A 12,912-nucleotide genomic window follows, 5' to 3' on the forward strand; every position below is an offset into this window, starting at 1 on the left:
CACAACATCACTATGCGCTACCACAGCATCACTGAACGCTACAGTGTCACTCGTCGCCACCACATCACTCAGCGCCACCACAGCATCAATCTGTGCAACCATTCAACAACAACTGATTCCAATATGCTCTCTCACTGTTTCAAGCTTTATTACAAATGTCACAAAAAGATGTTAATAGTTCACTTCTGTTCTTGGATTTTCGTCACAATAAAATACACTGAACATAATCTTCATAAAAGTAATTTACAAAAGTTTAAGCTATTGCCATTATAAATTACAATAACTTTTATTTAAGTATTAATTATTTAAAAAAATTAAAAGCCATTGTTATTTGTAATATCAATACATCTAAGTCACGTAAATGCAACACATATTACATTACAAATGCTATAGGTGTCATATTTGCGAAAGTTAAAACTATTGGCATTGTAAATGACAAAGCTATTAATTTCGCTACTTTCAAAACCAACACATAAATAAAAAATTAGTTTTTTACAAAACCAATAGCTCAAACTTTCCTAATGCGAGACCTATTACATTGCAAATGCTTGTTTGGTTTATCATTTCTTCCACACATACTGGCCTTTCTTTATGCCACTCTAGAATTTCTGCAACTGCAACCACTCCAAGTCTTCATGATTCCCGGCTTCTCTACTATTTTAATTGATATGTAGTTCTAGGACTATATACTGGTTGGCTAGTAGCTAGTCATGACCTTTATTTTTCCGTACCCTAATAAGTAATTCTACTGATGCTCTTAAGACATTGTATCCTGGTATACACAAGTATATTTAGATTAATGTTACCTTGTTATATGGGATTATGGGGGTTACCGGTCAGTCCACTGCAGATCAAAGGTCTTTGCCACATGTTTTCCACCAGCCCATTTTCCTGAGGTGAGTGGGAAAAGATGCTTATGAAGTGACTCTTTTCTCTTCATCTCCCTTCCCCTATTTCCCCCTGTGTAGTCACGCCACTTCTTGTGAGATTGTAGTAATTAGTTGGGGTGGATGATAGTCAACCACAGGCAATAAGGCTACTATCTTGATAGGTCCAGTTAAAGGTTTCAGGAATTTAAATCTGAGCTCAATCCTTGGCAGCTATGGCACGGAGCAGACAAGTTAAACTTAATAAAATGTGTAAAGCATTTAGAAGTACCGAACAAGTTAAAAAGTAAAATACAGAACACAATTAAAATCCCACTCCAATTTATAGAAATGGAGAATAAATTCATGTGAAAATTATACCATTGTGGTAAAAAAGCGCTATAGGCAATGGTAGTCATAGTCTTGTTAGGCCAGGACCCAGGCACAATATCAGGCCAACCACGATGTAGTGCGGGTTGGAAATACCAACTGGAATTGACACGGTCAAATGTTTTACTCTGGGACTTAGGACCTAATTTATAAGTTGGCAGAGAGGGAACTTCATTGCAATTGTGACTGTTTTCCCTCCCTGCCAACACAGTGGTCTTCTAAGTACAGATGGGTAAACATATAGGTGTGTTTCACTCTCCACCAATCTCCAGGGACAGTAAAAAACACTAGTTGCCCCTTGCAATGGGCGATGACTCCCATGGTGAGAGGGCATTCTTTTTTTTATATTGGAAAATAAAGTCCCACTTTTGGATTTTCTTTTTGAAAATATAAAAGAAACATTTTGATGCAAGGCTCTTTCATGTTGACGGAGCCCTGTACCAAACCGCAAAAAGCATTGACAGGAACCACTGTGACAGCAATTCCTGCCAGTATTTTTGAAATTACCACCTGCTTGGCCTTCATTTCAAAAATTTTCAGTTGGCATCTCCATCAGGGCAACTGAGTAATTTACTCCATTCCCCTGGTGGAGAAACGAGGCCATCTGCCAAAAATTAAAGTAGGCATTTAGGTCCTGATTTAGGTTTCGGTGCATGGGTTACTCCGTCAAAACAGTGAAATATAAATTCCACTATATCCAATGGGATTTATATTTTGGCGGACAGGATATCCATCACCGTTGTGACAGAGTAAACCGTCCACTGAAATCAAAATCAGACCCTAATTCTTTTTTCTGGAAGTCAAAAGCCTTTAGCGGGGTCAGGCTGCATGCTTCATAGGAAAAGGGATCCACATGTCAGATAGGCGTTGGACGAAAACCTGGTGAAACCTTTGATGTTGGCATTAAAAGCTTCAAGCAGGAGAAATTCTAATTTTGCACCTAGGGAAATCCTTTCGCCAGCTGGGTACTTTTGATACCTTCGCCCAGTCAGGACGTTTTCCTTCAGACATAGTCTCTTTTATAGAGCTTGAAATCCTCCAATGGGGCATGTTCTGAGATTTGTCCGATGAGGGCTCCACAAGGCTGTATACATTCTCGACAAAGTTCCATTGGAATAGATCTGCTGGTGTGGAGAAGCTCTGAGTGGGGAGACCTGTTTCTACCACTCAACGGCAATGTGCCTTGGGAAGATCGTCTTGGCTGATTTGTCCTCATGCCCTGGAGGTCTTGAAGTCCCAGGTTTTCCAGAATGTTAGTACAAGTCCAGTAAGACAAAGCCAAGGGCAACAGGACCTCAGGAACAGGTCCAAGAGTGTTCTGATGAAAGGTGCTGAGGGTTCCAGTTTTATATGTAGTGTCTTTTATTGTGTGGGGGAATTCCTGGCCAATCCCAAGACTGGTTCTGTTCACTTCTTTCCCTTCCCCTGGTCCTGTATGGAGTGACAAGGACAAGGGCAGGCCTGTGTCATGTTATTTTATGTGTGCTTGCAGGAAGGACTCTTTGAAATGTAATCAGGACAGGGTAAATCTCCTCCCCAGCTGTCCTGTCAGGAAGATCCTCTCCCCTCACAAATTTGGCTTCGTTTTTTCACTGTATGCAATACACAACCCAAAACAGCAAAGTCATTCACAGGTATGTGACCCAAGACACTAGCAAGAACACAGTGTTTGTTTGGGCAGAAAAATACCAATTGTCTAATAATGGCATTTTTAAAAATTGCAACTTAAAATACGACTTCACCATCGAAAATTATTTTAAATTACAATTCATTTGAGTGTAAACGTCATTTCTCTAACTGTTACCAAATAGAAGTTATCACTTAGTAGGTGTAATAATGTAAACCAGTGTTAGTCCGAGGGAGAAATAGCCTTGTCATAGTGCAAAAACTACTTTAGGAGTTTTTCACTATCAGGACATGTAAAACTTAATGTCCTGCTTTTTATATTACATGCATTACTGTAAGCCTTTGGGGCCTACCTTAGGGGTGACCTATATGTTTTAAAAAGGAAGGTTTGTGGCTGGGCAAATGTTTGTTTAGCCAGGTCCAAATGGCAGTTAATAACTGCCCTACAGGTTGTAGTGGCGGGCATGAGACATGTTTTACAGTGCTACTTTAGAGTGTGGTACAATATGTGCTGCAGCCCACCATTAGCATTTAATTTACAGACCCTGTTTGGCCAAAGGTAGTCCATTTGCTAGGTCCTTACAAGTAATTTAAATGTACCATTCATGTTTAGGATAATGTTACCATGTTTGGGGCGGTTCAAGCCCTTTACCACTGATTAGCGGCATTTGAACAAAAAATCCTAAATAACATTCAATCTTGGATAGCCGCTCATCACCTACTAAATTCTAATCATACTTTTTTCTACCGAACTTTCAAGACTGGTTGAACTAAGTAAATATTCTTGTCTGCATCTTGGCCATTAATTAGAGCTCCAAATCAATCACATACATTCTCAAACACCAACCTAATCTTCAAAAACATACAAACAACATGACCAGAAATGCCAATCACTAACTCTTACTAATCTGTGGGATTCAAGCTTTCCTAGTGGAACATGAACTAAAAGAAGTTTAAGATTTAGTCCTATCCAAATGTAAAATATCAAACTTCTATCGTCTTTGGCATTCCTAAAATTCACCTGCAACCCATCTTTGGCTTAAATTGCTTCTACCACACTACCCATGTAATGTTCCTCTACAGCTGGGTCCCATTTGATGGCAAAGCTACCAGTAAACCGGCCTGTTTAGTATACAAACTCCCACAGTTTGATCACTTCCACTATCTAACAAGAAGCTTGACATCTCAGATGGCTCCTGTCAACTTCACAGTTCTGACTCAAGTTGAGAACCTTATTTTTAACAGGAACATGCTCTGTATCCTTTTTGTCTTTTCTCCCAAAGTTTGGAAAATGTATTCCTTATACAATTCACACATGTCCATCTTTAACTTCCTTCAAACAACAGCGAAAACATTTGCTTCTCAGTCATCTTTTTCTGTCTTTATCGCCATAGACCTCTATCCTCTAAGATTAGGTCCCCCTGAACTATGCTTGTACATTTTCCCCTTTCTTGCTTATTTTGCCCTAACTTTTTATTCGATTTGATTCGATAACTTTATTTCGGCCACCTTGGGCCATAAAAGTACATTAATACAATCATAAAATAAAATTAAAAAAATAAACATAAAAAAAGACCAACAAGTTAATAAATAGCATAAAATAATGCAATACAATCATGTATTCTACACTCTTTACAATTTAAAAATGTGGTTTAACCATTCCTGGAATCAAATAAAACAACTTCAAAATTCATTGAAAGTTATGGATGTTAAAAACTAAGTTAATAGGTATTACATATAACCACATTATATGTGCCTTCAAGAATTTCTTTAACAGCCAGGCAAACATAGGGCTCTGCACACAATTATTTTAGAAGGCTCCTTTGCTTGTGCCACATCCATTCAGGAAGCGCGAGACAGCAAAAACAATATGGGGGTGGGTATCGTGCTTTAGAATCCTAAAGGCTTGAGAACAGTGTCTAAATCCTAGGTTTCTACAGATTGGAGTTATCCATCATTTACGGGATAAAAGATATGCAGGGCAGAGTAAAAACACATGAATTTCAGACTCTGTCTTATATTTACACGCAGGGCATTCTCCATTCTTTGCATTATCCCATTTGCTAGTGAACGACATAAGTGGAAGAGTCCCCAATCTAAATTGAATGTAAAGTTTCCTAGCCTGGAGAGGATAGATCAAATCTAGGAACTCTTCTTTTTTGTATTCGGCCTTCACTTGTACAAACTCAATTGTCAGGTGGCCAGAAGTAGAACTTACATGGAGGATTGTCAGGTTATGATGCCTATAATGTTGCGCCAGATCTACCTAAGTTGTTAGTGGGCATAATGTATCCGGTGCTTCCCAGAGTTCCTGCCTCTCTATTCTGGTGCTAAGAGCCCTTATGTAGCCAAGCCAAGGGATTTTCTTATTACTCAGGATAGGCAAAACCTACCTGAGTTCGTCTCTTTAACAAGACAGCTCTGGTGTTGCCCATAGCCTTCGCCAATACATGAGGGGCCTTAGACCAATCTCTTCGTCAATGGGTAGCAGCCCTAGATCCATGCGGAGGGGAACTAAGGGTGTGCTGGGGGGAGTACCACTAAATTCCTCATGAAAGAATGCTCTATTTTCATAAGGTTAGAGGGCCTGCAGTGTCCCCACAATTCAGCTCCATAGAGGGTGGCCCCCTGGCCTGCGCTTTATAGATTTCGTTAATAGGGGCGGCTGGCTTAAACTTAGCCAGTCTGTGCATTTTCATTATCCCCCCTGCTGTTTGGGTTAACTTTAGGCTTGCCTTGGCCAGTTGGGTATCCCACTCCAGCTGTTCTGTTAGAGTGATACCCAGATACTCGAAAGTCTTCACTCTCTCCAGGGGAGTGCCCTCTAACAATGGGTTCGGACAAGTGGTCCTGGGGGGGTTCAAGATCATGAATTTGGTTTTAGTTAAGTTAATCTCCAAGCCTCTCAAGATACAAAAGTCAGCGAAGCCATCTAGAATGCGTTGTATGCCTGTTGATGTTTTGGACAGCAACAAAGTGTAGTACGCGAACATCAACGCCCGCACCCTCCCCGAGACTAACCTTAGAGCATTGCTGTCTTTAACACCAAGTAAATGATCAATAAACCCGTTGATATAAAGACAAAATAAAGTCGGGCCAGGACGCACCCCTGGCGAACCCCCTGCTTCATCGGAAAACGTGCTGATAATTCCCCATGTTTCCCGCACCTAACTTGGGCATAGGTCTCCCTGTGCAGCCTCACTAAAACATCCAAAAGGTACGGTGGGATCCCAAGATCACACAGTACTTTCCACAGTTTTTCTCTAGGAACTAAATCGAAGGCAGACCTCAGGTCGACGAAGATGAGGTAGAGGCTGCCACCTTCTACACTCACCGTCTTCCAGTATAAGACCTGAAGTCTAAATATCTGGTCGATGGTTGATGTACTCGACCTGAAGCATGCCTGATATGGACTAAGGATCTCCATCACCTCTATCCAGCCTTTAATTCTTTCTAAAATAACCCGTCCCATAAGTTTTGGGTAGTGTCTATTAGGCTAATAGGCCTTTAATTAGACGGTAGGAGAGGGCAACCTTTTTTATGCATGGGGACTATCTTGGCCCCACGCCAAGTATCCGGGGGATCCATACCCTTTAGGATGGCATTAAACAGGGCACACAGATACGGACCTCAGATTTTCGGTTACATCCGAAAGAGATCCCCGGGTAACTTATCTAAACCAGGTGCTTTGTTAGGTTGTAATTTGTCAATGACGGATTCTACTTCACCTAAAAGAAGTTTAAGATTTAGTCCTATCCAAATGTAAAATATCAAAATTCCATCGTCTTTGGCATTCCTAAAATTCACCTGCAACCCATCTTTGGTTTAATTTGCTTCTATCACACTACCCATGTAATGGTTCTCTACAGCTGGCTCCCATTTGATGGCAAAGCTACCAGGAAACTGGTCTGTTTAGTGTACAAACTCCCACAGTTTGATAACTTCCACTATCTAACAAAAAGCTTGACATCTCAGATGGCTCCTGTCAACTTCACAGTTCTGACTCAAGTTGAGACCCTTATTTTTAACAGGAACATTCTCTGTATCTTTTTTTGTCTTTTCTCCCAAAGTTTGGAAAATGTATTCCTTATGCCCTAACTTCTTAATCATCTTCTAGTTTCTGCTGTCATTTTTAATCGCTCCTTTTTCACATACATAAGTCAATATTGTAGATAAATGTATACAGAAATTGGGCAGTAATGTAGGTATAAGGATGGATTTGCAACACCTCGCTTGATCATGTGAACTTCATTCTTGTCCTTTAATGTTCTAGATCCTTATTTCGCATTAATAATATCATCACTTATGATACTTGATACCCTGCACAGTGTTCAATGTAAAACGCTCTTGGGATTTGTACACGCTACACACACCTACTTAATAAATAAAGTAAATATAATAAAGAATTTCTTGTTTGACTTACTTTTTTGTCACAAGCAAGAATGCATCGTCATCATGTATTGCATGATTGACAGTGTTAGGCAATCTTTAGTAGTTCTAGCATTGTGTTCGTTAAATAATATTATAATTCCTGTGAGATTTTTTTTTAAATGCCATTTCTAAACACGTGTGTTGTCTTATTTGTATGCATGCTAATGCTTTGCCAAGATAGATCATTAACCTATGCTGATCAGGCGTAAAAAGTTGCATGATACATTTTTGTAAAGGATTTATGCGTGAAAAAGATTATTCCTTAACAACATATGTGAGTAAACGTGTGAGCAGTCAGTTCAAATCTAACGTGCTACCTATTTCAACCACACTTTTAGCACTCTCTGGCCCCGGACTTGTGCAAACAACAGAACTGTGCATTAAATCAACACTAACCTACCTAAGAAGACTGCAGGAAGTGACCACTGACAATGGAAATGTGAACGTGTTGACACTTATGCGACTCATCATGCTGGACACCTCAAACAACCTTTTTCTCAGAATTCCTTTAAATGGTAAGTAAAGTATGTTTTTTAAATAATCAAATGCTATTTATTGTTTTTAATAACCAAAGTACTGAGTAGGTTCTTTTTGTTAGCAAAGTGTTGAAAGGCGTGCCTAAAGGATTCGCAGGTGTGAATAAAGGAATAGGGTATATATAGTAAAAAGCAAACTGTAGCTTGCAATACCTTGCTTTCTTGATGATAATATGTCTCATTTCTTTTTCTGTAATGACACCTTTGTTATTCTAATAAACTTTTACTTGAACTTTGTCCCAGGGGCTCTGAAGTACTAGGAGGTTCGACCACCGGTGCTGGGGTTGCCGGCTCAAAGAGAAACACGGGGGCTTTAAGTAAAGGTTTCAAGGAGGGTTTTATTGTAATATACGTTTTCTTCATGTAATCCGAAAGAAGTCTCTAGTCTTTAGATAACTCTGACTGTCGTGGTGCCTTCTGGTCGTGGAAGTCCTCTTCTTGATCCGTCTCAGCTCGAGGTTCCCACGTGGTACCAAAAAGAAAGGAAATGAAGAGAAGGCGAATTACTGCCTGCACTCTGGGAGTAACACCAAGGACCGGGAGTGAGGGAAGACGAACCCTGGTGAAGTGCTCAGGTTACAAACGGGCGTGCTACAGGGTGCTCGTGCTCAGGAAAGGGTTTCACTTGCGGGGAGTTTCACACAGGGGGCTGTCTCCGCCTCCCAACCCAACCCGCGACCCGGCCCCGTACCTCTCTTAGCCACGCTCCTCCCGTGGGTGCGTGGCAGGGCGAAGCGTCCAACCGTTGGCCTCCCGGCTTGTCGTTCACGTCTGCTTCTCTTCCTCGTTCTCGCTCCGCGCTACTCTCCGCCTCGATGTCCTCCGCCAGGGAAACGCTGTCCGCCCTCGATCCGGTGCTTCCTGCTTTTGACGTCACTGGGGGCGTGGCTCCGCAATCACCACATTCGGCCTTAAAGGAGCCGTACACATTCACCCCGGTGGGCCACTCAGTCTCGGTGTCTCCGTCTTCCTTGTGCCATGTATCAGTCTGCGGCTGTGGAGACAAGGCGCAGGGTGAAAGGGGGGTGGCGCACCACCAGTCATTAGAGTTAAGGGTCTCTTGCAAGTCAGACCCGTGACACACCTCCCCCCCTGGCTTCTCCCGATCGGGGAGAGGGAATACACGGGACAAAAAGTCTGCATTTGCATTGTCCTTTCCTTTACGATGGTGTACCGTGAATGAATATGGCTGTAAGGACAGAAACCATCGTAACACCCTGGGGTTGTGACTACTATTTTGGTGTATCCACTTCAGGGGAGCGTGATCAGTATGGAGAACGAAGGGTTTGCCCTCCAGGTAGTACCTTAACTTTTCGACTGCCCATTTTATGGCTAAGGCCTCCTTTTCGATGGTGGAGTATCGACACTCCCTGGGGAACAATTTCCTACTGACATATAGGATCGGATGTTCTACGCCCTCTTTGATTTGAGATAGCACAGCTCCTATCCCCTGATTGGAAGCGTCCGTGGACAACAGGAAGGGTTTGCTATGGTCCGGTGAAATCAAGACAGGAGCAGTTGTCATTGTGGATTTCAGAAGGTGGAATGCATGTAAGGCCTCTGTCGTGGGGTTACTAAATTCTTTAGCTTTGGTGTCTTTGCGGAGCAAATCGGTCAAGGGAGCTGCCAGCTCTGCAAAGCCTGGAATAAAGCGCCGATAATAACCCACCAGGCCAAGAAAGGCTCGAAGATCTCTTTTAGTACTGGGGAACGGAACTGCTGCTATCGCTCTTACCTTCTCGCTCTGTGGAGCGATGGTTCCCTAGCCTAGGTATTTCACGCTCTGAAAAGCTGCCCGCGATTTTCTCGCATTGATGTGGAGTCCTGCTGTTCGAAGGGCTGACAGAATGGTTTGTAAGTGCCGTAGATGTTCCTCCCAATTCTGACTGTATATGACTATGTCATCCAGGTAGGCTGAACTGAAGTGAGAAAAGGGGTGCAGGATTTTGTTCATCAGGCGCTGAAACGTAGCTGGAGCGCCATGTAAGCCGAACGGCAGAACGGTGAACTCAAAGGCTCCTTCGTCCGATACAAAAGCTGTTTTCTTTCTATCCTCCTCACGAAGGGGGACCTGCCAATACCCCTTTGTGAGGTCAATGGTGGTAATGTATTTGGCGTCTCCAATTTTTTCGATCAAGTCATCGACCCTAGGGATTGGATAGGTATCAAATTGCGAGACTGCATTTAAGGCCCTAAAGTCCATACAAAATCTTTTGGTACCGTCTGGTTTTGGAATCAGAACAATCGGGGACGACCAATGACTCTGTGAAGGGCGTATGACGCCCAATTCGAGCATGTCCTGGACTTCTTTTCGTACTGTTTCTTTCCTTGCTGCAGGTATTCGATAGGGACGTTGCTTTACTACTTCTCCAGGACGTGTTTCGATGCAGTGTTCCGCTAATTCCGTTCTTCCAGGCAAGTCGGAAAACACATCAGCGTACGGGGTTAGGGTCTCGGTCAAATCTTGCCTTTCCTTGGGAGAAAGCTCTGGGTTCACGACCAACTGTTCCAGAGTGGAGGTATGTCGGGCATCCATCTGCCCTACAAATTGTCCCGTCCGGGGTAGGGGCCCCAACCACTCCTTCAAGAGGTTGATATGGTAAATTTGAGACTTGGTAGGGGTTAACCGGAGTCTATAGGTGGTGTTTCCAATCTTTTCAGTAATCTGATAGGGGCCTTGCCACTCGTTCTTGATCTTATGACTGATGGAAGGTAATAGCACGAGAGCCCATTTTCCCACCTCCATGGTTCTTAGTCTCTTGCCCTTGTCATAGGATTTCTTGTACCTCTCCTGTTGGTGCTCCATAGAGGTATAGGCGAGTTCTCTTAATTTACCTAGTCTGGTTCTGAGCTGAGTGGTGTACTCCAACATGGATTTCTGCTCCTGGGACATCTCGTTTTCCCACATCTCTTTAGTGATGTCCAGGAGACTCCGGGGCAGCCTACCGTATAGAAGCTCGAACGATGAGCATCCTAGGCTACTTTGCTTCTGGGCTCTTATCACATATAGGGCAATAGGTAGGAGTCGATCCCAGGTGGGCCCTTCCGCCGTCAGCATTTTCTTTAGGGTTTGCTTCAGAGTCTGGTTGTACCTCTCCACCAACCCATCGGTTTGTGGATGATACACTGAGGTCTTCAAGCGTTTTATATCCAGCGAGGCGCACACTTCCTTCATTAATTTAGAGGTGAACGGGGTTCCCTGATCTGTCAACACTTCTTTAGGGAAGCCTACCCGTGTGAATAGTTCCACGAATTTTTCAGCAATGGAGGCTGTGGTAGTATTCCTCAATGGAAATGCTTCGACGAATCGGGTGGCGTAATCTACGATCACCAAAGCATATAGAAAGCCTCTCTCAGTCTTAGGTAGGGGTCCTATCAGGTCCATGCCCACTCGCTCGAATGGGATCCCAATTATGGGCATCCGTTGTAGTGGAGCAGCCGGAGGACGCTGTGTGTTTCTTCGTTGGCACACCTCGCACCGTGCACAGAAATCTTGAACATCCTTGTAAATCCCCGGCCAATAGAAGTTCCTTAGGATGCAGTCGGTGTTTTTTTTCCTTGCCGGCATGTCCGGCCATCAAGTGGGCATGTGCAAAGAATAACACTTGTTCCCTAAAAGATTGGGGAACCAACAGTTGCAACTCAGCTTCCGGGTTGGCTTGTCTATACAACAAGTCGTTTTTGATCAAGAACCTAGGGAATCTTTGGGATGTCAGATTTATGGGCGGATTCCCAGGCGTGGAATAGGGTTCTATCCTCAGCCTGAGCGAATCTAAAACTACGATCAATAACCCAGGGTTCTTGGTAGAGGTAAGATGGAATAGTCGCCCTATGCCTTGATTTGGAAAGGTGTTCCCTAAAGAGGGACAGGAACTCTGGATTGTCGGTCCCCAGGATCATGTCTTCAGGCAGAGAATCAACCACCCCCACGTTAACAGTACAGGGGTCTCTATCTTGCGGTGTAATGGAGATTGAGGCCACGGGGTAGGGCTTCACGTCCCCATGGACACATCTAATGTACACGGGACTATTGTGGTTCATCTGGCCAGGAGTAACGAACCTTGACTGTACAACGGATTGCCTGCACCCTGAGTCTAACAATGCTTTTAGTTGGTACCCATTCATCCTTATACTCACGTAAAACGTGCTGCCCATTTCGGCGGAATACATCACAGTCCGGGGCAGATACCCGACTTCCATGGGTTCCTCATGGCTCTTTCTTTTGGGACACATCCTGGCGATGTGGCCCCACTCGCCACAGTCGAAGCACTGTGGACCTTTTGTCATCGGAGCCATTATTCCGGTCGGTTTGAACGGCCTGGGTGCCTCGGGTACTGGTTTCGGCCTCTTGTCGGTTTTGGTGACAGGAGCAACTTTGGATGTCTTTTCAGGCTCCCACGGAATGGCCTTAGGCTGGGCCCTTGCATATTGAGATGCCATTTCTATGGCTTGTTCTACTGTCAGGCCCACGTGCTGTTTCAGCCAGCGCTGGGTCGCATAGGGTAACGCCTCCATGAACTGCTCTACGTAGATTTTGTTCAGTATCTCTTCCTTAGTACATACATCTGGGCGCAGCCATTTATCAGCTGCCATTTTCAACCTGAAGAACAGTGTTTTAGGGTTTTCCCCAGGAACCCCTTTCTCTTTTCTGATGCGGACTCTATAAGCCTCCTGATCCAGCCCTAGATGATCCAGTATGACCATTTTAATTGTCGCATACGGGGTTGTCCCCAGGGGATTCGCTGCTTGGTATGCTGACTGCGCCTCTGCGGTAAGGAGGGGAGCGAGAAAGAACGGCCATTTTTCTTCAGGCCAGCTCATGGCCCGAGCCGCCCTCTCAAAATTCACCAGGAAAGCGTCAGGATCCTCACCGGGTACATATTTTTGAAGGGCCATCCCTGATGGGTGGGGAGTGTGTATCCGCCCCTCGCCAGTGGCAGCTTGTTGGACGGGGGGCAGGGGTATAGACTTAAGGCCCTCCACGTGGGCTGTCATGGTTTTAGTAAACAGTTCTCTGTCCGCCTGGGCAATGGACAGCTGGTTCTCCACCGCCCACTCTAGCT

The 12,912-nt window shown here is 44.0% G+C and overlaps 1 protein-coding gene across 1 annotated transcript in view; it reads left to right on the forward strand.

The window, feature by feature from the left end:
- CYP19A1 (cytochrome P450 family 19 subfamily A member 1) overlaps positions 1-12,912 on the forward strand; it is a 190,290-nt gene that overhangs the window by 59,570 nt on the left and 117,808 nt on the right. The window contains exon 4 of the mRNA XM_086958293.1: positions 7,652-7,828. Coding sequence (XP_086814419.1) covers positions 7,652-7,828 — 177 coding nt within the window. The remainder of the gene's footprint in view (positions 1-7,651; positions 7,829-12,912) is intronic.

The sequence above is a fragment of the Lissotriton vulgaris genome, chromosome 2_1 (assembly GCF_964263255.1).
Source record: "Lissotriton vulgaris chromosome 2_1, aLisVul1.2, whole genome shotgun sequence".
Lineage (NCBI taxonomy): Eukaryota > Metazoa > Chordata > Amphibia > Caudata > Salamandridae > Lissotriton > Lissotriton vulgaris.